The sequence below is a fragment of the Clavelina lepadiformis genome, chromosome 1, assembly GCF_947623445.1.
Source record: "Clavelina lepadiformis chromosome 1, kaClaLepa1.1, whole genome shotgun sequence".
In the NCBI taxonomy this organism is placed as follows: Eukaryota; Metazoa; Chordata; class Ascidiacea; order Aplousobranchia; family Clavelinidae; genus Clavelina; species Clavelina lepadiformis.
Genome location: NC_135240.1, coordinates 5,448,238 through 5,472,186, shown reverse-complemented (window position 1 = coordinate 5,472,186; position 23,949 = coordinate 5,448,238). Strand labels below are relative to the sequence as shown.

General features: G+C 38.9%; 4 protein-coding genes across 4 annotated transcripts; 3 read left to right on the top strand and 1 right to left on the bottom strand.

Moving 5' to 3' along the window:
* Window positions 1-597: 597 nt before the first annotated feature.
* LOC143457261 (2-(trimethylamino)ethylphosphonate dioxygenase-like) lies at window positions 598-5,376 on the bottom strand. Its single transcript, XM_076955229.1, has 11 exons — window positions 4,397-5,376; window positions 4,108-4,294; window positions 3,269-3,402; window positions 2,916-3,132; window positions 2,632-2,707; window positions 2,479-2,529; window positions 2,114-2,247; window positions 1,773-1,965; window positions 1,339-1,461; window positions 1,150-1,254; window positions 598-1,015 (listed from the first exon to the last, which is right to left on the bottom strand). Exons 1-11 carry the CDS (start codon window positions 4,500-4,502, stop codon window positions 908-910), a joined length of 1,434 nt encoding a protein of 477 aa, XP_076811344.1. The 5' UTR covers window positions 4,503-5,376; the 3' UTR covers window positions 598-907.
* Window positions 5,377-12,076: 6,700 nt separating this feature from the next.
* Window positions 12,077-13,627, top strand: LOC143464859 (deoxyhypusine hydroxylase-like). Its single transcript, XM_076962890.1, has one exon. It carries the CDS (start codon window positions 12,293-12,295, stop codon window positions 13,196-13,198), a length of 906 nt encoding a protein of 301 aa, XP_076819005.1. The 5' UTR covers window positions 12,077-12,292; the 3' UTR covers window positions 13,199-13,627.
* A 202-nt stretch (window positions 13,628-13,829) lies between these two features.
* Window positions 13,830-15,577, top strand: LOC143464851 (EARP and GARP complex-interacting protein 1-like). The gene is made up of 2 exons (XM_076962879.1): window positions 13,830-14,172; window positions 14,546-15,577. The coding sequence occupies exons 1-2, from the start codon at window positions 13,972-13,974 to the stop codon at window positions 15,482-15,484; spliced, it is 1,140 nt and encodes a 379-aa protein (XP_076818994.1). The 5' UTR covers window positions 13,830-13,971; the 3' UTR covers window positions 15,485-15,577.
* A 1,457-nt stretch (window positions 15,578-17,034) lies between these two features.
* LOC143451523 (beta-1,3-N-acetylglucosaminyltransferase lunatic fringe-like) lies at window positions 17,035-21,792 on the top strand. Its single transcript, XM_076952182.1, has 8 exons — window positions 17,035-17,310; window positions 17,628-17,814; window positions 18,102-18,220; window positions 18,850-18,966; window positions 19,938-20,101; window positions 20,238-20,420; window positions 20,651-20,764; window positions 21,010-21,792. The coding sequence occupies exons 1-8, from the start codon at window positions 17,130-17,132 to the stop codon at window positions 21,361-21,363; spliced, it is 1,419 nt and encodes a 472-aa protein (XP_076808297.1). The 5' UTR covers window positions 17,035-17,129; the 3' UTR covers window positions 21,364-21,792.
* Window positions 21,793-23,949: the final 2,157 nt, after the last annotated feature.

The window sequence follows — 23,949 nt, the reverse complement described above, 5'->3', positions numbered from 1 at the left end:
GTCATCATGAATAAGCATGAGTCAGATTAACCCAGATGTTAAAAGAAATCCGAAGACCTCAGCTGTTACAAAAGTCGGTTTTGTAAGGCACCATAGAACGCGACCTAGGGGAGAAAGTTGCCAAAGATTTACAAAGCAGGTGGTGTGTTCAAGCAACTGATGAATGAAAATTGCTTCAGTGTTGTACATCAGTGGATGGGAAAAGAAACCCCATCTCGGGCAAGAAACCTGTTTCAGGTGGAGGAAATGATTGATTGATAATGAGCACTTGATGACGTCTTGTTATGATGACCCAAATCTTCAGGGTCTTTATGGTTTGATTTCTCTCTGGTGGTTCTCGTTGCCGCCACGGAAGAAATTTATTGATTTCAAATTACGCCATTGATTGTTTCAGCTTTGACATTGGCGTTCGTTAAGAAGTTACTACTAATTTTATGCTGTAATACGACATTTTAAATTTTTAGAGACAACTGTAGAAGTTTAAGAGAATACTTTTGGTCCTAAACAACACTGATTGCGCGTAATTGCTTTTTAAATTTGTTAAGAATAATTTGGAAAAATAAACGGAATGGTATGTGGTGGTAGCGCAACAAAAAATCTGATCTGCATGAAGTGATAACTATATTTTATTTATACACTATAAAACTTGAATATAAATATATATGATACATATACTGTGTATATGTATATTAAAAAACTATAATACACTCATTTCCATAGGGCCATAAAATGTTTTACATCCAGTCGTTTTGCCGATAAAATTGCACGGCTTACGACTACAGGAAAATGTCAAGTATGGACGCAGAAAACAAATATTAATATTAAACATTTAATCAAACAATCGCCATATATCTGCTAAGCTTTGTTTCATTTTGTTTTTACGAATTGATAAAACTTCATAGAAATCTCAGAAAAATGAACCATTCCCAGTCATTGGGGGACTGACAACTCTACCGAGCTTCTTCGCAAGCAGCATGTAATTGTTCCGCATGAAGGCGGTATGGAGGCCAAGTTGCTTCAAAAACAAGAAAAGTTAAATTGTTTTAACCTCATACAAGGTGTTAAAAAGGGCCCAAAGTCCTTCGAAATTTAATTACGACATTGTTTAGACTTATTTCATATCTTTCATTGATTGATTATTTCACATACTTGGAAATGACGAACGCCTCCGTTGCTCTCAAATTGTGTCCTTTTGTGAGCCATTCTCCTGTTGTTCATGGCAACCAAACTACCGGTTACGTGTCGGAATCGAATCTATGACATCATTATATGACGTCATTTGCAATCTACGTCATCACATAAAATTGAATAACTTAATATTATAGTTTTTCAACATACATGTAGTTCTTCTCGTTTCATGATTTCCGAAAACTTCTTGTGTGCCTTGTAATATCTTGTGACGTCACTCTGACGAACCTGCAGCCTCGGTCGTAGGTCGCCTGACCATAGGCACGACGTCACCTTAAAATATTGAAATTTCAGGTTTGTATCGCATTTCCATGTTTTTGAAGGATACTGATATAATTGTATGGAAAAAACAAAATTTCCGCCAAATATTTCAGCATATGATAGCCTGTACCCAACAACACCCAATTCCTATCATCATCTTTCATTCACCGGACAACATATTCCCGGCTGCAATTCTTTTACTTCGAAAATTTTTAAAGAATCGAAAAGTATTGACGCTTCATCCGTCCATTACTCAACGGTATATTCTTTGTCTAACAGCGCACATAGCTGGTGAAGTTGCTACTTTCGTTCCCCATAACCACCTTGCCGTTATAGTCGACCTCGATGTGGGTTTTCTGGATTTGGAAATGTCGCTTGTTGCTGTTCACGTTCTCGTAAATCACCGGAACTTTGGTCAGAACTTTAAAATCTTCCGGCGATTCATCGCGAAGAATTTCGGCTACTTGGAACAGATCGACCATGATGCTCTCGCCCCCTGTCACACAGTCGTCGAATCTGTAAAGTAACCGGAGGGTAACTATTAAGGTGCTGAAGTATGTCAGGAAAATTTAAAACTTTGTCATTTCATATTCAAGAGGAACTTTTGATTTAAAGAAAAAGTTTACAGCTCCGCCGCAAGAATGAAAATATATCTGCATATTACCTGATGCAATTATGCAATATAGTTTGACCACAAGTGTCCACGTAGCGGTAATCCTGATGAAAGGGCAAGTCAACGTTGGTCTGTCCCACATTGTCTACTGCTCCGGTGTTTATTACGTAATCAAAAAAAGTCCCCTTATGTTGTCAACAAGCATTAGAAAATATTACAACTGTTAAATAATACGGGCGTTACATTTTAATTATCTAGCGGAGCTTTATAGATTTTTGCTTCAAATCTACTCCTTTAAAAATCTAATTAACATTTTTAATGTTCATTTTTTAATACATGGTCATACGAATAAAATCTGTTACTACAGTTACAAAGCTGCCCGACCGCAGTAGTTCACAGCAACGTTTTAAACTTACGTTGTAATATCCATACGGGTTGCTTTCCACAGGACCCAGCGATTCCGCAAACTAATGAAAGATTTTTTCATTCATTTCGTTGTTTCGTTTAGTTTTTACAAAAATCAAATTTACAAGTTTTATGCATAAATCAACTTTAAGACGTCACACAACCTCCATAAACAGCTCATCTTCCTTGGGAAAGTTGAGGATCTTGCAATAACCGACCTCGAAAGTGTGATGCATAAAACTACAGTAGAGAAAAGAATGAATAAATTCACGGTGAAGGTGGCATTTGATGGTAATAGATAATTTGAATAATGTTACAGTATTTTTAAAATATATGTTGTATTGTATAGTTTAAGGTTTCAAACATTTTTTCGGCTTTCCAATCTTTTTAACATTTAATTTCAAAATAAAGAACATTTGATGTGATGATGACATCGTCTGATGCGCACTCGAACAAAAACTGGCCAGGATTATCTTTAATTTCGTCATAATCCACGACCGGCATCTTCTTTGGTTTTTGGGAATTTCTTGTTATGACGTCACGATCAGAAAGCTTTTTCTTAAGACACACGTCACAATAGCAGTTTTCCCTCAACCAATCGTAAGGTAAGAGAGCCACGTGATTGCTTGGAACGTTGTTATCAAAATGAACTTTTAAAACTTGTTCTGAAATTGAAGTTTTGTAAAAAGAGTTTTAGCAAAAAAAATATGAAAAAGAAACATATAAAAGGAACAAAAATTTTTAAAAAAGTTAAAAGTTGTCACAAATCACCATGACAACCCGACATGGTCTTATCATCACCTGACTGGTTCCAAGAAGTCGAGGAAATAGTCAAGTTTTTTTTGAAACGTTCAATGTCAATTTTGTAGAGGCCGTCAGCTGAACTGTAGCAGGACGGACAGAAACAATGAAAACGAAGCCAAGAAGCTTGAAATCTGCACAATTTCATATATTCGTATAATAACACGTCATAAAAGGGCTAATTACAAGAGGATTTTTGAATTTTACTTACACATGAAACATTGTAGATAAATCGATCATATAACTCGTATGCTCAATAAAATAACTTTTCACATGACACGTGTTATGTCATATAAACCAAAACGAAAACCGATACTTGCATTGAAATTTATAAATCCTAATTATTCACACGCATGTGACACATCTCACGTTTGGCGTAAATCGGTGATAACTCACTCTTACACGGCTGCTAAATCCATCCTCTTACATGAATCGTGTGTTATATTAAGAGATCACGATTTTGTAATAAGAACTGATTTACGTCATCACTAGAATTAGCTCATAGTAGCCTGAATAATTCTATCTAAGCAATAAGTTACGATTTTCATTGTTAACTCAAACCACTTCTAGACTTATTCTAGAAATGGGTTGATCTTCATCCAGTATTTTTGAATATTTTTCCTTTGCTCATCTTATTACTTTAGCATTCATGAAAATAGTATAAAATTCCTCCAACAGTTTTGAAATGTTTGAATCAGACTGTCGCATTTATGATAAAAAAATCCTCGATTGATAATAATAATTATAATCTTGCTGGATGAAATATTTAATGCATGTCGAAATTTATCGAGCGACCACTTCCACGTTGTCGTTTTGGATTTCTATGTCACTCTACTTACAAACTTTCGTGTCCGTCCATCCATTCAATCACGAGTTCCGTCTTATCCGGTAAAACTCGAACATTCGATATTTCCGTTTTGATCTGAGGCATCGAACCCAAACGTTTAGAATTCAGCGATTTTGCAGAGGCTTGTAAAAACCTTTCCTTGTTCGTGTGGGTCGGTTTTGATTGTTGTGCATATACACCTGGGGTTAAGAAAATAATTATTTTATTTCTGTACAAAAATATTTCCCAAACATAAAAGTATGTTTCGAAAATTTTAATTGACATCAGAATTTTTAACTCACCGCATTTTACACCAAAGTTTTCGCGTAGAATTTTTTGTGAGAGACAAAAATTCCTTCTTATGCAAACATTGCGAATTAGTGTAGACAAGGTTTTATTCGCAAGCATCTTACGCTGAAAGTATATCCTGACTACAAAGAGAAGCAAACGCTAAAAATTGACGGTAAACTGGATAATTCCAAACCCTTATATTCTGCAACACATTACCAAAGGTTTCCAAGTCAACAAATCTTTCAACGTCAATGGCAGTCACCCAGCATGGAATGTCTGTCATCATTGTTTTACCCGACCAATTGATTATATTCTTTTTATGTACAAAACTTACGTATAAAGTCATAGAATTGGTGACGTGAAAAACAAATGTTCGTGTTTTTATGACACGAGCGATAGATTATAAAATAAAAGTTATAACTTTAATTGAAGATTTTGTTTCGATTTAAATATGACATTTCCATAAATGTTAACTTCGTCCTTCAACTCTACACCTTCATTGGCTGTCAGTTTGACTGTACGTGCTGCTGGTGCTGATCAGCCTGGCTAGGTGTTGGACTTGGCAACAAGAAGACGTAAGCTTTGATTCGTTGTTTTTCGTCGCTTCACCGCATCTACATGAACACAGTCGTCATGATATTTTAAACTTTTCCGTGTTATATCTTTTGAAACTGCGGTCATGAAAGGGCTAACAAGCGTTCAAGCAATTCATTGGACCGTTGTGAACAGCACATCGCTTATACATCGCATTGGTTGCTGACAAAATCGAATGATTCACTGATTTAGTCGTCACAACTCAATAACAATTCAGTGCCATGTGATGAATCAAATCGCTACTAACCTTAGCATATGCTTTATTAAACTTACAATTCCGGTATCTACACTCATAAAACAGTTAAAGAATCGACAAAGCAATAAATAAGTAAATAAGTAAAAGAGCCCGCCACAACAAGCAAGGCAACCAAATGCAGTGCTACAGGTTCCGACTGCACTAAAGAACACCCTGCACTGAGTAGAGAAGCGTCACATGCTTCCGGAAATAAACAATTAGTAAGGGAAGGAAGTCAAGACGACAAACTGTAACATACCCATGTGCATTTTGCATTTTGCATTTTGCATGCATATACATGCATGTATGAATTGGTCAAAGAAAACCAAAAATTATCACATTCTTTCCCTCTGGTTACAAAATTACACGGAAAGTGTGGAATAACATCACCAACATAAACACATCGTATTGAAACACTAACAATGTCATTCAAGATATCGAATACAAACCACAGCACATACGGTATTATGCAAGGAGTCCTGCAAATCAGTAAACACTTAAAGTATGGAACGACGCCGTATCTAGCCTATCTACAACTTTTCGAAAGCGTTTTGACCTCCTCAAGTAAAGTGCAGGTAACGATGTTGGTTGAGTAGATACTCCTTCATTCGAATCATTTTCATCATCTTTAACATCTCGTTCGCACCAAAAACATCAACATCTACAACAAAATCGCGATTAACAACATCTTTATCAAGCGCGTCACTATTTTCCGGCTGGAGCAACGTATCATGCACAATGCTTTCGTCATCACCAACAGAAGAAACCATTTGCTTAGTCATCTAAGCAAGATCTCTTAAGAACAGGGCGGTTTCTCTACCCGACGGGAAACGTTCTGTTGCATCAGTTTCTGGGACAAATGGTAACTCTTTGTCAATCACTCCCAATGCGGCAGAAGACAAGTCGTTTTTAAGAGTGTTTAAGGATTCGAACGCCTCTTCACTAAGTGGAAACAGGACCGTTTTGATGAAATGCTTAATTTTCTCAGAATAAGACTGTATCCGTTGCGCAAAGTAAGCCAACATGTCACGGGATTATTTTTATGCACCCGTTTTATAACCATCACATTGTACACTGTTTTTCGCATCACTTTTATTGGTTGATTTAGTCAAATGTTTGGGTCGACTTCCGTTTTTATTAGCATTGTGTCATTTTTATGCATGCTCACGTTCTGCGTATTTTACTTGTTTATATGTACATATGTTTTTATTCGATCTCTGGTGACGTCTCACATCGCTACCCCGAGGGCCTAATTAGTATTTAGCGTCCCACATTGATTGATCCCACATTGCGTGGAATTTTTTTTGGTGTGGTGTTGCGCTCGGCTGGGAAGTGCTGGGCGAGTGTTGATTTGAGTTACGTTTGGGTTTTATAGAAGTAAGATGGGTGTTTTTATCGAAGAAAATGCTATTAAAAGTTAGTGAGGCAAAAGAACTAATTGACTAGCTGTCAAGCGGGAAGTTTCCTGGTTAAGAAAAAGTTTGGTTACAAACATACCTACTATGCGATGAAGTTGATTGGAGTTGTTGGGATTGGCATATCCATTAAAGGTTTCACTCGACTAGGATCTGGTTTTAAAATTCCACACACGCACACAAAAGAATCGACAAAGCAATAAGTAAGTAAAAGAGCCACAACAAGCAAAGGCAACCAAATGTGTGCTCGATGTGTCTGTACCAGTGATGCATTCACGTTTATGTTAGTCGCTGGTGTGTTTATGTCGCTCTAAATTGTTTGCAAAAAAAGTTGCATTTATCAATATTTCCCGTAAGATTACACACACACATAGCATGGACGCCCCTCATGGGCACTTTGACAGACCTGTAAGGGTCTTTCCTTTTCCTTTAAGGTCGGAAGTAAAATCGGTGTTTGCCTACTGAGATAATTAATCATATTTTACTGGAGTTTGTCGGTTGATTGTAGAGTTCACAATTAATTGTTCCTTTGCCTCATCGATGACGGAATAGCGCAGTATGAGTCAATTTTAGGAACAACTTTAGTCACCCGTGGGTTAAACTGTTTATTTTGCTTACATCAACCTACTGAATCCTGGAACAAAAGAACAGGAACGACATCATATATATACAAGTTATATTTGTCGATTCTCACACAATCGCCTCCGAATGTCAGTGCTCAAAAGTAATAAACTCACTTAATGCTTCAGTCGTAGTATTAACGTTGGCTCGCAAATCGTCATTTCATTGAGCATTACGACTAAACACTTCTCAAACTTCTAACGTTCACTCAAGTCTGTTTAACGCGTGTTCCCAAATCCGATCTCAATCAAAGCAAATCTCAAAACTCCATTTGAATAGCTGTCTCTTCTTTCTGTCTGTGTGTGTGTGTCCATTGCATTTATACACGGCAAACGTGCCCATATTAAGTGGAAAGGTCATTGTTGGTTAAATTTTGTCAGGGTTGAAGTCTAATTAGACAATAGCGTCACGTCATTTTTTAGGTCGGTGCCTCAGATTGGCCTTAGAGCAATGCTGGGGTTTAAATATTTTAGCATCCGGTTCTCTCTCTAGCATCATGCCATATTGACCCGGGGCCGATATACCAATATACCTTGTACATAGAGGAAAGTGGGGCAAGACGGGACACTTAACTTCAATCAGTATTTTAAAGAATTCCCTTTCATCAATTTTGCTAACTTTGGTACCATAATATACCTTAGGTGCACCACTACCAGCAACCATAATATTAGACTCGGCCAAAATCACACACCGCCGTAATTAAAAAAATAAAATAAAATTAAGTTGTCCCATCTTGCTCCACACCTAGGGCAGGACGGGACACCCGTCCCGTCCTACCCCATTATTACCAAACTCGATTTGAGCTTTAATTATGCAGATATTTTGTAAGGTTTGGACTTCTATAACCACCACTGAAGCCGTTTTGTATGTTTTTTGTGCTTAATACTCTGAAATATTTCATATTATCTTACTCTAATTTATGCCTTCCACTAAAGCATTGCGTGAAAACAATAAACAAGTAATCAATTGTAATAACGAACATATACAGCACTGCCAATATCTTGTCATATCAAAAAACGATTTGTCTCTATTTGCAGCACACATAGGCGAATAACATTAGCCAACAATGAGGCAGAATGACAGGCTACTTTTTAGCGCAAAAGTCACACACAAAATTGCCATGTCCAGGATAAGCAGAGCAGTTTTCATGACACCACTTTTTGCATAAAGAACACTGGATCCAGTCTTCTTTCGGTGGATGTATATACAATTCACTGCAAATCAGACATTCATAGCTTCCGGGAAATTGCAATTGCTTCTTGTTCCTTTTATGGATACGTTTGTTTGAGGAAGGAACTTTGCTCTTTGAAAGTAAAATTTTCTTGAAAGGTGAACTGGTTAGCACCTGCGATTTCATGGCTTTCCTCTTCCGAGTGGTCAGTTTCGCATCAGGAAGTGGAGAGATGTCCATCACATGCACCCTGGTGGAAGGGCCATTAGTCAGCTGCACTTCCGATTGAACTGCAATCTGCGCACTGGTGGTAGGGCCATCACTAAGCAGAATACCCCCGAGCCCTTCAGCTGCAGCCTGATCGCTGGTAGTAGAGTCACCACTCCGCTGCATGCTTGCAACCCCTTCTCTTTCAGCTGAAACCTGATCGCTGGGAGCATAGTCACCACTCCGCTGCATACCCGCAACCCCTTCTCTTTCAGCAGCAGTCTGAGAGCTAGTGATAGTGTTATTACACAGCTGAATGCTCGTAACCCCTTCTACTTCAGCCAGAAAGCTGGTGGTTGCACCATGAGCTTCCAATTCCGGTGAACCAACAGCATGGATCTCGGTCACCATCGACGGAGCAAAGTCTGTTTCGTCAAAAATGTCCGGGTTGAAGGGCATTATACCTGCCGATTTGAATCCATTTACAGCTTTCTGAACTGTAGCCGCTTTGGAATATGCAGTGCAAAAAAATCCACAGACTTGAGAACTTTGAACACGTTTACCATAATTGGTAACCATCCAGTGGTCGATAGCCTGATTGTAATATGTCTTCAAAGGCCCAAAGAATGTCCTATCCAGGGGTTGCAAGCGGTGAGATGTGTGAGGAGGAATTGACAACATTATGATTCCATTCTGACGAGCAAACTCAATCGCAGGCAGGTTCAAATGGCTCGCATGATTGTCCAGGATTAAAAGAACTTTTTTATCAATGGAGGGATTTGCATATTTTTTGAAGTGTTTCAACCAATCCAAAAATATTTCGGAATCTATCCAGCCAGACGGTGAGGCAAATCCACGAGAACCTGATGGGGCATCCTGCAATAGACCCATGGCCATCCGTTTTCGAGGAAAAATAAAAATAGGGGGGACATAATTCCCAATGGCACTCATTGCACAAACTGCAGTAATAGTTTTTCCCCGCTCAGCACTTGTAATCCTACCCACTTGCTTCATCCCCTTTTTTGCAATTATTTTTCCTGGCTTTTGGACACAGGTAATTCCAGTTTCATCCACGTTGTACACATTTTCAACAGTTATTGCTTCTTTTTCATAAATGCCCTTGAGCAAATCAAAAAAACGACCAACTTGTGTACGGTTAAAGCCCGTTGCTCTTGATAGGCTTGTTGGCTCTGGTTGTCGCAGACTCAAGTCAGGATGTCTCTTCAAAAAACATGACAACCAGTCTTTGCCTGCTTTCTGGTTGTTTATATTGAATGGTACTGGAATGCCATTTGCATTTGCTAACTGGAAGGCCAGGGCACGAAGAGTTTCACCAGTTAATCCGAAAAACATTTCCTGCATTTTCTTAACATGTTCCACGAGCTCTTCTTCTAAGTCGCTGTTAAGAGCTTGCTTGTACTTCCCTAGGTTTACTTTGCCAGGGTGAACTACTCTTCCTTTCCAATGTCTTTCCAAAGTACTTTTTGGGACTCCATGCTGTTCAGCAGCTTGACGAATAGACAACTTTTTATTTTTGATATCATCAATTGCTTTTTTCATATTTTCTTCTCACCATTTACCCCTCTGGGTTTTTCGTACATAGTTCCGCACCATGGTTCAATAACCGTCAATAAGTAGCAATAAAAGTAAGAATACAGAAATTTAAGCATATTATAAGCATCAACACACCAGCTAAACAATACAAAAAAACAAGTGTTATACGCTACATATTAGACCAGACTACGTTACTTAACAACAACAAAACAGTGAGCTAAAATTAGAATACCGGCTGTTTACATTATTAGACTAGTTAAATTCACATTTGCATCACATTGCAGTAGCCTAGACGACAATTTAGGCTAATATATCATTAGATATTAAACAAAGATTATTAATAATTTCAATGGGGCAGGACGGGATATTTGACCCGTCTTGCCCCAAGCAGTCCTGTCTCGTTTTGCCCCAATGACCAACATTTTGAATTTTTTGGTTTGCTTATTATATGTAACTCAGATCTGAAAAAGTTATCTACCTTTTAAAATTACTTGTCTTGCTGCATCTCTAAAACACATTTCATTTTCCAAAGTTTTGTCAAATCTAGCTAAAATAGTAAAGTTTTAAAAAAATTTCTTATAAGAAGTGGCTTACAAACACTTCTGCCACTGCCTAAACCATCTGCTTCACGCAAACTTTTCAATTTTTTGCAAGTCACTAAGAATTGTGGTAACCTGTACCATCCAAATGGATAGAGGGCGCTAAAACCAATACTTTTGGAAAAATCCATCATGTCCCGTCCTGCCCTGAGTCCCATCTTGCCCCACTTTCCCCTACGCTTGTTAACAACCGGTTCGCGGAAGTCAGTAAAATTCTAAGAACCGATTCGCACGTACCGGTGCAAACCGGCTGAATTCCATCACTGCCATAGAGGCTTTAACATCATCCCACTTTTGTATTTCAAAGATCAGACGGACCTTCAATATTGCATACGTACCTCGTCAAATAGTATAACGTCGTTTTCTTTGACTTCATTGCTAGTTCGCGTGAGAACTGGATAATTATTGTGTTGTTTCCGTGATTATTCTTGTAGCATACCGCATTGGGGTTACCCGCATGCGGTTGTCCGAAAACACCGGATGACGTAATGTACTGATCATGTGATAAACTGGGTGATTTGTCACACATACTGTATGTAATCCGGTAAGGTTTTAGTTACCGGAGTAAAGTAACGGTTATTCTGCTAAAATCTTTCCCTGAGGGAATCAACGATATGCCTTTATATTTTTTGTGATATCGCAATAAACTATAAAAAAAGTTTGCATAAGATGTTTATGTATTTGAGTGGTTAAACCGCAGGGTTTCTTACAACTTAGTGGAATTATACAATATCAATCATAAAACCTAATTCCAAAACTTATATTTTATAAATTCATTAAAATAATTTTGCAGTGGTTATTAAACAAAAACATAAATAAATTCTGCTTAAATCCAGTTTAACCATTATAATTTTACTGAATAACAACTTGCATAAATCTGCTTGGCAAATAAATGTAATAAATTTGTCTTGGTAGCTTTTCGATTACGATTTGCATTTCTTTGATTGAGGTTGGTGTGGTATCGTTATCGAGTTTAAGTGTTTTACATTCTGAATCTTTGTTCTGAGGATAATTTTTTACAATACCACATCCATGCAAACTCACAGACTTTAACAGCCCGATGACAAAGTTGAAAAATAATTTATGCTGGCAACACCCACGTTAATGCTTGGTGAATCGCCATCATTCAAGCGTGGTAAAATTTGGTGGAACGTCAAGGAAATTTAGGTTGCAAAGTAGGCTTTGCATTAGTCAAGGTCAAACCTAGTATATTAGGCTGTACAGAAGATTAAAGCGGAAGTGATGTCTTGTTAAATGTGTTTTAAATCGACCTTAAGTTGTTTGGTCTCGATTAGGAAAACTATTGATAAGGGCTTAGGATATACAAGCTGTGTTATATAAGGCCGAAGCTGATATTTATGCGCGTGGCCAAACAATATTTGCTCCTTCGCCGCGATGGAATTATACAAGCTCTTCACACAGGGAGAACACAAGCTTTTTAAAATGTTTTTTTAGACTACTAGGCCATTTGCTTTAAAGTGTCAGATAACTTGATTTGTTTCTATGCGAGAATGGGGCTTGATGTGAATAAAATTGGCGGCGTCCTCAACAACACCAGTGCAGCTCTCAGTGAACGATTTCGAGCGCTGTTTATGCTTCGTAGCGTTGGCAGTGACGCAGCCGTGAAGCAAATAGAGAAATGTCTTTTAGACAAGTCAGACTTGCTAAACCACGAACTTGCTTACTGTTTGGGACAAATGCAAAACACCACCGCTCTTCCGAAGTTGATTGGAGTGCTGGAAGACAGTTCCCTGGCGCCCATCCTGAGGCATGAGGCCGCTGAAGCCATCGGCGCCATTGGAGAAGCCAGTTGTCTGTCTGTTTTGGAAAAGTATTGCAACGATGCATGTCAGGAGGTGGCAGAAACATGCCAGCTTGCAGTGGGAAGAATCAAGTGGTTGAGAGATAAGGAGAACAGCAGTGAGGAGGCAAAACTTATTCCAAGCCCATTTAAATCTGTTGATCCGACACCCAGCGGTTTGGGTTCTATAACTGACGTCAAGATTCTTGAGGATAAGCTGACAAATTCTGAAAATACTATGTTTGAAAGATACAGGGCCATGTTTTCACTTCGAAATCTAAACACAGATGAAGCTGCCGTCGCTCTTACCAAGGGACTGTATTCTTCGGACAGTGCGTTGTTTCGACACGAAGTTGCGTATGTTTTGGGACAAATGCAGCTCGCTGTTGCTGTTCCAGACTTGATGAAAACTTTGTCGGACAGAAACGAAAATTGTATGGTAAGACATGAATGTGCTGAGGCATTAGGTTCAATAGCGAATGAAACCTGCCTCGCTACTCTCAATGAACACTTAAACGACCCAAGTGATGTGGTTAGAGAGAGCTGTGAAGTGGCCTTGGACATGTACAAATATGAAAACAGTGATGAATTTAATTATGCTCTTGGTGCTGTGTGAGTTGCAATGTTGGGCAGCATGGAAAACTTTTGTTAAGTTACTTTGTATATATTCATTAGTTCTAAATCATCACAAGCACTAGATATTTTATGTTCAACTTAGTGGTTGTAGCTGTAATTGCCATATAGTTGTCACTTGCATATTTGCTGTACAGGATTGTACATCCATTTACCATTTACTGATTATCCATTTACTGTGAAAGCAATTAATAATATTATGAACCCACCTGCCTGGCAAAAAATGATGTAAACAACAACAATAATTCATACTTACTGTCGGTGCTTTTCACTTATCTCAAGCCAGATTTCATAGCATTTAATGTGATTTGTCTGTTTGTTGATGTTTGCATTGCTAATCACTTATGCTACTTCTCACCATGTTTTGCTAGGAAGTGAAAAGAAACATTAAGATATTGGTTTGCTGTGTCATCATGAATAAGCATGAGTCAGATTAACCCAGATGTTAAAAGAAATCCGAAGACCTCAGCTGTTACAAAAGTCAGAAATCCAAAAACTAATCCCTGCATTTCTGAACAAGATGAGGTTCTTGTGTGCATGAGCGTTAACAGCTACAAGAAGGAAAAGTGCCTCGTGGAAATCGTGAATTACCAAGATTGCATGACATTCTGGGGGAAGGTGAAAGATAAGCGAATGAGAGAGGGACTGAAACCCTTGATACCTTGTGAAGAAGAAAGAAACCAAATCAAAGAGTATTTAGGGGATAAGTTACCTTATATTCCCTTGTAGACAGTGTTAATTCTTTCTTGTTCAAAAATGGATGTTGAAGACGCTCCGTTAATTTACGGGCTGGAACTGCAAGCTCGATGTCTATGCCCGCAAGCGGCTGAAACAAACTACACGAGATTTCTTGTCGCTACCCAGTCTTTAAGGCAGGAAAATCAAGTCCACTTAATTACATTTGATGATGAAAATAATCAACTCGAGAAAACTATTTTTCCCCACACGTCCGGCGAGGTGAGGTTAAGGTGTACAACAACTATCTCTGGTGTCTGACTTCTGTTACTAAACTATCTTGTTTTCATATGTATATATGTTATCATATCACATGCAACAATAACAAGCATTGTATTGCCTCAGTTATATAACTAGAAATTATAGCATATATTTTTTATTTTTGTCATCACCTTTATGTGCCTTACATCAACCGTGCCTTGTAATTCTTTCACAATTTACTTTGATTAATTTTCTGGGTTATATTTTTTAATTTTATCAGCATTTGGGTGTGGCTTGTATACATTATACGTGAAGTGCACTCTAAACAGCTTGGCATGACAATAGCTATATTCCTTAGCAAGTTTGGTTGTACATGTGTTTTGTATACTTTTAGGTCTGGCATATTTCATCAAGTTGTAATGATGTGTCCTTGTTTTCAACCTGCTTCAACCATATTGCTGGTGGCGACATTCGCAGTGGTTGTAAACTGTGGAGGTTGCCGGCAGATCAGTGCAATGAAACTGTAACCGACTCTCTAAATCAACCTAATTCCATCTCGGAAATCGGAGAATTGAAATCAGATGAAGTGAGGAGCGTTTCGCACGTCTTATGGAAGCCGATAGAAGATGACTCACAGGTTATGTCTTTGGGGAGTGGACAAATGCATCTGTGGGACATCATGAAAGCGGAACCAAGGCTCATCCGTGTTTTCAAACTTCCCGAGAAGAAAGGTCATCCATGCCCGGTGACAAACGGGAAGTGGAATCCTCACCACGGCGCCAAGCAGTTTGCGGTCGCAACAAACCAACACATCATTGGATGGGATGTACGCGGCGACGCAGAGGCTTTTCGGATCGAAAATGCTCACGGCCAGCTGGTACGCGACCTCGATTTCAACCCGAACAAGCAATACTACCTTGTCTCATGCGGAGATGACTGCTTGGTGAAATTCTGGGATGTGAGAGAGCCCACAGCGCCAGTGTCAGTAATCAGCGACGAACACTCGCACTGGGTTTGGTCAGCTCGCTTCAACCCATTTCACGATCAACTTGTGCTCAGTTGCGGCAGCGACAGTCGCGTTGTGCTCTTTAACAAGGCTTCTTTGTCTTCCGAACCGTTCGGTCATCTCATGGATGAAGATGAAGATGATCTCGGAAGTGAGAAGGAACCTCCAAAGGACGGCTTGATCGAGATCTACGAGGAACACGAGGACAGTGTATATGCTGTGGAATGGAGCTCGGCTGACCCCTGGTCGTTTGCGTCTTTGAGCTATGATGGACGTGTTGTAATCAACAAAGTTCCAAAAAAGGTCAAATTCGACATCCTGCTTTAATTTCCTGTTGCTTCACTGTTGTGTTCATGAATAACTTTATCACGGTGTGCATTGTAATTGTTGAGAATTAAATGGATATCCGTATGCCACGTAGTTTGACACGGTATTATAGTATGGATATATCGCAAAGCAAAGTTAACAACACAAAATACTTTCACGTCAACAAAAAGCATAAACGGTAATTACCCGACATGTTCAACCTCTAAGCAATATGCTGCGAGTATCAAGCGACTCAATTCGTTTGTTTCAGGCGACCTTAGGGAGGGTGTTTTAGGAAATGACTGGCGGTTTGTCACCATTTATTCATATGATATAAAATCTTGCAGAAAGTTTCTTGGAACGGCACCAGGTATAATTCAATGAGGACAAACACATTGATTATTATTATTAAAATGAAGCATTCTTCATATTTAGCTGCATGGCATGTGTCAGATTCGGGTTTTACAAAATTTGTACAAATCTCAGAACAATGAATGAATCATTCGGTCGTTGAAGGGCTGACGACTTTGTCGAGCTTCCTCGAAAACATCATGCACTGGAATTGTTCCGCTAGTTGGCAGTGTGGATTTGCCAAAGCATTTGAAAGATTTCGATTCCATTCATTCATAAAACGTTGTTCTTCATACACTGAGATCTTCACAGCTATGGCGCATATGCAAGAAATCAACCATTGATCCACCTTATTTCATATACTCTGTTAATTATTTCACACACCTTGGAACGACGAACGCCTCCGTTGCTTTCAAACCTTGTCCTGATGTGAACTATTCTCCGGTTGTTCATGGCAACCAAACAGCCGATCACGTGTTGGAACTGAGCCTATGACATCAGTATAATATGACGTTGTAAAAAATTAGTCTTCAAAAATAAAAAAAACCTTATTAAATCGTCAGAATTTTAAACAATTTAAATGTATACTGTTTGAACGCATCGACCAATGACTGTCTCAGTGTATTATAAACGTACAGGTGAGGTTAACTAGAAAAGAACCGACCATCCCATAAAGAGCACATAAGATACCAATCGTCACTGAAGCACGTCTGTTTGCATTTTTGCCGTAAATTATAAATTTGCGGTTTTTTCGATCTGCTGTAATTCTTACCTCCGGCGCATTTTACAAACCTAAAACGTCTGTTTCTTGTCGCCGTTATCTAATCTGATCGGACAGCGCCGTTACATAGATCGAACCGAGGCCTAAATAATCTATATTGTAGGCTACTTCAGCAACAACTTACCGTTAAGGGATTGTGACAAAATGATAGCAAAGTTTCATGGAAGATTATTGCAAAGAATAGCGACCTGTGCAACCGACACAAATGTAGTCGCATACACTGCAATGCTCTGTCAAGATGGTCATGATGCATTGATGATGATAAAGTGCCTGTATAGCTTAAACGTACAGTTAAATCTTTGCAATTATCGCCCGAAGCGAGGTTTTAATGAATAACCACATGACGCTCTGTGAAGGATGGCGAAACATAGGCTTTATACTGAGCGTTGTTTCGTCCAATCTGCACAACTTTGTTTGTGGTAACAGCTGCTGTGAGGTTTAGCGTCACGGCTTAAATGTCTGAGATCATCTCCGGATATTAAGTTTCTATTTAATTAGCATACGTTTGTTATTTGGTTTGCAGTTGGCAGCAATATGCTATGTAGGCCAGTCAGCCGTTCCTCGCACCACGTCACCGTGTTAGTTTTAAAGTTTTCTGCTTGCCTAACTTTACTTAACTTGTGTGTGACGTTGGTGTTACTCGTATCCAAGCCGCAAAATATTACAGTCGTACAAAGTCTGTATTCTCGCTCTTCGAATGGAGAGCAGTTAGATGGTAAGATGATATATGGAATGTATCATAATAAGACTGGCTCTTTCCTATCTGAAATATATAGTTGCGTGCGCATCTTTTTACGGTTTCCAGTATATTCTACTATGCCACTATGGCCTAGGCCCTAGGTAAATTACGTGTTTGCCTACTCGATACGCTTAGTTCTAAATTAAGCAATATCTATGAGTTTGTACAAGGCGCTATAGTTGCTACAACTGTCATTTCCCATGTAATGAATTAAAATGGTGCGGTTATAGATAATTGAAAGTTTTTTTGTATCAGAAAAATTATGGATTTCTAGAAATTTCTTTACTGTACAGATCAAACACAATCGAAGATAGTTCGTTACACGCACTGGCTGAGAGAAGCGTTGGCCGAAGAAGAGAGAGATTCAAGTCTGAGTCCTGACGCCGTAAAGAATGCCAGACCCAACGTGCCACTTCGTCACTTCACGCAATCAGACTTGCTGGACAGCGACTATCTGAACGCCTCAGAGGTCAGACGGTGGTGAGTTGGAGCAATTTTTTCGTTTGTTTTCTTCCAACCATTCCATGCTCGGAAGATGCCAAGTTTGAGATGAAGTCACTCAACTCACAAAGGTTTATATCGGGCTTTATCAGACCCTTTTCCTCTTTAACATAAGTAATGTAACTAAGTGCGTGTTCTAAAGTGAAGCGTCTGCAGTGCCCGGGGTACCACCCTTTATTTAAACTTTCGGTTTATTCAGAAATACGTCGCAACTAGATCGACCTAATACATGTTATAGCGTTTCACTCATCCAATATATTTGTCAGGATGGAACCAACTGGATTTTATCAGCAGATTATGCAAAGCATTATGGGAAGATGGAACGTGAACCAGGCTGTTAAACAATCAAAGAATGCGGCAGATTCAACGGATTCATTTCTTTCAGGTTAAACACCTTATATTGTGATCGTGCTGGTGATATTTCAATTCAATCCACGGACAATCCAACTCAGTATATATGAGCAAACTCGGGGCAACTCAACCAACTTATGAATAACGGAAGATTTAACCTATCGGGACCATTTAACCCACAGATATTGTTTGGGTTGTAATTTGTTTAGTCGTCCGTGGATTGAATCGACCTGGAACCTTATTGTGGTGGTTAAGCGCTTAAATTTTGCGGTGAACAAATAATGCAATTAATTGTCCAAGGTTTGGTATGATAATGTTTATCCTCGGACTGAGGAATATCTTTGCACGACTTAAATCCGGCGATGATTCCTCATCGCTCGAGCCCCAGCTTTATATATATAGTATTGCACCTTTAGTGCCGTTAATGCCTTGCTTGAGGGCATTACAACGGTATAGCGCCATTGGGTATCGAACACGGGACCTGAAGCGCAAGTATTGCAAAGTCAGCGTTCGAAATACTCGGACGACCAACGCCTTTCAACGCTGAAGTACTTATGGGCTAGAGCACAGGCGTAGCCAGGGGGCCACTGGCCACGCCACTGGCCTAGAGCTCGGCTATCTCTTACTTCTGTGCAATTTATTACGATTGTCAACTTTTTCCAGATATAGGGTCGGTGTACTTCAGTGTCCGCACAACCCATTCGAATTACTTCACAAGACTCGCCTTAATGTTGGACACCTGGATTACCGTGGCGAGAAGCCACGTCAAGATAGTGGCAGGTGCGTTACCGATCAAAGCAGCATGGTGTAGGCTAGACATGTGCAACCAGCGGCCCGCTAGGTAGTTCCGTGCGGCCCGCGTGGTGCTCAGCGAAATGTTATATCACTCTTTGATGCGGTCCACACACTACGTGCTTACACACTTATCATGTTTGAAAATGCAACATGTTGAAGGACAAGATATCAATTACCAAAAATATGGCGCTATCATAGAAAAATTGTCTGCTGCCTTTGATGCTCGCTTCTTGGATTTTCGACAACTTGAAAGTGATTTTAATATTTTTCAACCCATTTAACACAGCTGTAGATCAAAGCCTCTCATAAGATTGTGATCGACTTAAAAACTTGAACTGATTAATTGGTAGTCAGACAATAAAATGAAAAGAGCCTTTGATGAAAATGATTTGGTGAACTTTTATCAAAACTATGTTCGGGGGAAGTATCAGAATTTTGTCGAACATGCCTTTAAAAAAAATTCACTTTTTGGAAGCACATATTGCTGCGAGCAATTTTTCTCTAAGATGAAATATTGCAAAGGAAAGCAAAAAGGACAACTATCAGACCAACTTTTGAAAAGTCAACTTCGAATTTCTTGTAGTTCTGTGAAAGCAAATATTTCAAACTTTTGCAAAGATCTGCACCAGCAAAAATCACATTAATCTGTGATTAAATACGCTTGACTGAATTTAGTTTCCTCATCTTCCATCGACAATTATTCACAGTATTTTAATAGACTGTCACACACGTGTGTCACGGACTGCTTTAAATATGTTTCTTGACTAGACAAACTACTTTCATAGGGAAATGATACTAATTTTTTTCTGAAAAAATTCACGCGGCCACGTTATCATTCAACATTTTGTATTTGGCCCTCCAGTGAAAAAGGTTGCACATGCCTGGTGTAGACTATAAGCCTATCTCAAAAAGTAATACTAATACTCGAATAGTACTAAATCATAGTAATTTGATAGATGTTGAAGATAAATCTTTGCTCGACACTCTTGCCAAGAAATTTGAAGGTCAACACCCAAAGATGATCTTCACAGACTGCCCGCAAAACTCGCACAGCAAGTGGGCACTGTTGTGCAAAACCTATTGGGAATTTCAGGAGTTTCTGCGCCAGCCAAGCACCCAAGTTGGACCGCTTTTGCATTTCCGAGTGTTTTAGTTTTTGAATCTTAAAAGTTTTGACAGTTACAACTTCCGCCGAATCAACTGTGTCCATAAATTATCGTAATGAGCCCTTTGATTCGAAAAATTTCTTATCCTAGAAAAGTTGGTTCTGTCACTTTGATGACGACACTTTTGTCAACGTTCACGCTCTGCTGGCCATGTTACGTCACTTCAATTCAAATTTACCTTTCTACATCGGTCGCTCTCCGTCACAAAGGGCGATTATTACGCGCGTGTACGACACCAAATCTTCAAATAAGCCGCAGTATCTGGAGAAGGAGGTAAGTTAAAGGCAAAACAATCTTTTGATTTAAAAATGAGTATTAATTGGATTGGCTAACCCGTAACCCTACAGATTTTCCTGCACATTTGCATAATTACGTGCCTACGTCATGTTAATAGCAATTAGCGATGTCAAGCCAGGAGCCCATTGCTCTAGGAAAACATCTTGGCATTGCTGGTACTTCTCATAGACCAATGCCTCTGTAAAAACTTTAGCGCTATGATCTAGGACATCTACGCGATCACCGACAAGTCAAAGCTTGTTGCGTTTCATTTTGCTTTGGGAGGTGCCGGATATTGCCTGTCAAGGAGACTCGTACACGAGATGGCGCCCTATCTTCAGGTAATTTTTAACCAAATTTGCGGTGGCAGAAAAAACAACCCCGGGTGCAGATTTTAGTTTTAAATTTTACAAAATGCATTAAAGCAAAAATAGGAATTATTAAAATTTTAAAGTCTTAAAACGTGAGTGACAAAAAAGATCTTATAGTGACGTAAAGAATAACTAGCAGTGTGACTAAACAAAGGTAAGTGCACGTATTATACCAGGTTGTGTGGTTTGTCATACAGTACTGCTCTTTCTTCTAGACTCAAACCTTTGTGACTACAGCGGCATCTATTTCCCTTCCTGACGATTGCGTCATCGGTTACATCATTACACACCTACTTAACGTGTCACTAACCGATAGTGACGTCATGCATTCTCAGTTTGAACCGATGACGTCAATGAGGAACGAAGAGCTGATTGGTCAAGTAACATTCAGCTTCAACCAATCGCAGTCTTTCGTGTCGAGAATTGCAGGAGATTATAATGACCTGGAAATGGGTAGAAACGACACGGTGGCCTCCAGCATAAACACTTCATACGATTATTCTAGAATAAAAAACTTTTTCTCTTTTTATAAAGAATACTTTTTTCAATATTTAAATCGTGTTTCCTGAGGTAGTCTCTAGACTAGAGCCAGGCAATTTCAATAGTTTATTCAACTTTATCAATATTGTTTGCCACGTTTAATGAAAGCTGATCAAAATGTCAGAAAACGAGACTTTTTGTTCATTTCGACCATTTGCGGTGGAATTAGCTGTATTCTGAATTTTTCCAGTTGTTCCAGTCTGAAAGCTTCAACATATATTCACTACGCCATGTTCACATCACCGGTAGGTGATGCTAAAGTGCAACTGAACTCTATGTACACAAAGACAGAGTGAAGCCACTTGTTGAAAATATATTACTTCGATTTGGTGAAGTAAATTAAATATGCAATCAAATTTGTATTCTTGTAATTCTTACACTTGCTGCGTGTCATCACGTAACTTATAGCGTGCAGTTTGGTCTTATGAAGTCAAATACAGATGAATTTGACATTTTCACTCTGGTTTGCTGCCGAGGTACCTGGTACTTTATTATTAGGTCATAGAGCGTCTAATGTGTTTACAGTTGCACGTTTAAAGTTGGTTTCTAGTAAGCGGAAGGTAATAAGACTCGATGAAATTGAGCTCCATCTTTCTTAGAAATCAAAAGATAAAAGCAACCAATATTACTTAATCTTTTCACTCATTTACAGACTACTCATTTTGATACGACTTCTCATAAGATTGTGATTCGAAAAAACATGTTCGTCTTATTTAGAACACTTTGCGCATTCAGACATGAATCTTCAGAATATGAATTGAAATATGCACATATCCATATTTAAATGCAAGTATGCGCACAAATATATACATATATGTAAGGTAGTTGATTAACTGAATGACAGGTCATTTCAGTAACGCATTGGTAAGTACTGTTCAAACTACAGTAATGGGTGAGGGTTAGGGTTAGGGTTGGTGTTAGGGTTAATTATGTCACTCGAAGGATTAATTTATGTCATAATTATGTCACTCAAGTACTGTCACTCAAATGAACTGTCACTCAGATGATATACACCCGTATGTAAATATGCTTATACATAATATGCAGATACGCATACAAATACCAGGATACGCAAAGCCAGAACACCGGTGTCTTTTAAATCAACAGGAAAGACGAGCATGAAACAAAAACCTTCCTAAGTGTAAATTGTGGTCGTCTACAAAAATTGCCTTTTCCGAAAAGCTCAGTGCGTACTGGATATTGAAGTAACTGGACCCATTCAACTGCAAACTAAATGTTAGTAAGATTAAGACGATAAGCCCCTTTAAAAGTGGAACAAATATAGATTATGAAATCAAAAGTTAGTTGCCACACGTACACAAGATTTGGGTTGAATATGGCGCAAGTGAAATATAACTCGAAATTACAATATAAAGTTCTGTTTCGGTAACCCTTGCAGTTCTTTAGACGGCAATTTGTTAATGCACAGAATATGAACTTTAGCGTACCTGTAAAATCCGTAGTTTTAACAAATCAACCAGCACATGACGTAAAGTCCGCCATGCCGAAAAACAGCCAACCCGCATGATTCGTAGGAGAGGCGCGGAGGAGGATAAATATGGAGAGATCACCAAAGAGAAAGAAAGAGAAAAAGAAATGTTTGCATTTGACGAGTTCTGCAAATATTCGCTCGTTTTACAACGTTTGAGTAAAATCGGAAAGAGAAAAGAAATTTTGCCTCAGGCAAGAAAAACCGCTTGAACCAACCTTCTTCGTTACAGCATAGACGTGTAGCGTCTGACTACGATAACGACGAAACGGAGTTTTCTTTTTGGATTTTTAAAATTTCAAAAGCACTTGTGTCTGCTTTTGATTAAATCATTAGTTCATGGGTAGAGGCGCAAGTAGTGAAATCAGTTTCATAGCATAGTATAGTAGTATAGCGCTTATCGTGTGCAAAGTGGGGCTGAGAGCTAGTATCGAGGCAAGGCAAGAAGTTTTGATAACGGGATAAGGTATCTAAGTGGTCATACACTACATTGTTCGAGTCATTATTGCGTAAACATTTCTAGCGCGCGCTTAGTGATAACTGATAACGCTTGAGCACGATGGGCCGATAGTACATGCAGCTGCTTATTGAAACAATAGCACAGCTCGAATTATCGCGCGGTTAACATAATGTTATTTTAGCGGAATTTAGCGACGCGATATTTTGCTGATAACTCGCTGTAACCGGTCAGTTGCAGGAAATGCAATAGAAAAAACATCGGCGTGTTTAATGAAAACGGTGAAACTTGCAGAGTTCAATAGTTATTTGGCATGTTACTGAACCAGTTCACCTGGCAGTATCGTGCTGAATCAATTCGTGTGTATTTCGTGTCGTAGATTCTTATTATGACAGTGAAGTATGGGCTTACTAGTTTACTGGAGGTCGCCACACCTGCCGTTCTCCCTGCGGGATTCAACGCGTCAAAATCCCGGCTCTTATGATCATGAGACTCGGAACGGTGTTGGCTTTATTTAATTTTTCCATATTTGATAGCAACACACCTTTGACAGAAGCAGAACAGCTCAAAATCTACAGTTAGAAACAGACTCTGAAGCTAAAGTGTTTGCACTTGTATTCACAGGTTATAATTTTTTAAGAGCAATGTCTACTTTGGACTATATTTTAT

Excerpts from the sequence above, each read along its gene's own strand:
- LOC143457261 (XM_076955229.1), bottom strand. The coding sequence starts at position 4,502 with ATGCTTGCGAATAAAACCTTGTCTACACTAATTCGCAATGTTTGCATA. Across the intron at positions 2,530-2,631 it reads AAGATGAGCTGTTTATGGAG|TTTGCGGAATCGCTGGGTCC; the intron begins GTTGTGTGACGT and ends ATCTTTCATTAG. Across the intron at positions 2,248-2,478 it reads ACCCGTATGGATATTACAAC|GGGACTTTTTTTGATTACGT; the intron begins GTAAGTTTAAAA and ends TGACAACATAAG.
- LOC143464859 (XM_076962890.1), top strand. The coding sequence starts at position 12,293 with ATGGGGCTTGATGTGAATAAAATTGGCGGCGTCCTCAACAACACCAGT.
- LOC143464851 (XM_076962879.1), top strand. The coding sequence starts at position 13,972 with ATGGATGTTGAAGACGCTCCGTTAATTTACGGGCTGGAACTGCAAGCT. Across the intron at positions 14,173-14,545 it reads TTCCCCACACGTCCGGCGAG|GTCTGGCATATTTCATCAAG; the intron begins GTGAGGTTAAGG and ends GTATACTTTTAG.
- LOC143451523 (XM_076952182.1), top strand. The coding sequence starts at position 17,130 with ATGCTATGTAGGCCAGTCAGCCGTTCCTCGCACCACGTCACCGTGTTA. Across the intron at positions 18,967-19,937 it reads CCACGTCAAGATAGTGGCAG|ATGTTGAAGATAAATCTTTG; the intron begins GTGCGTTACCGA and ends GTAATTTGATAG. Across the intron at positions 20,102-20,237 it reads TGCGCCAGCCAAGCACCCAA|AAAAGTTGGTTCTGTCACTT; the intron begins GTTGGACCGCTT and ends TTCTTATCCTAG.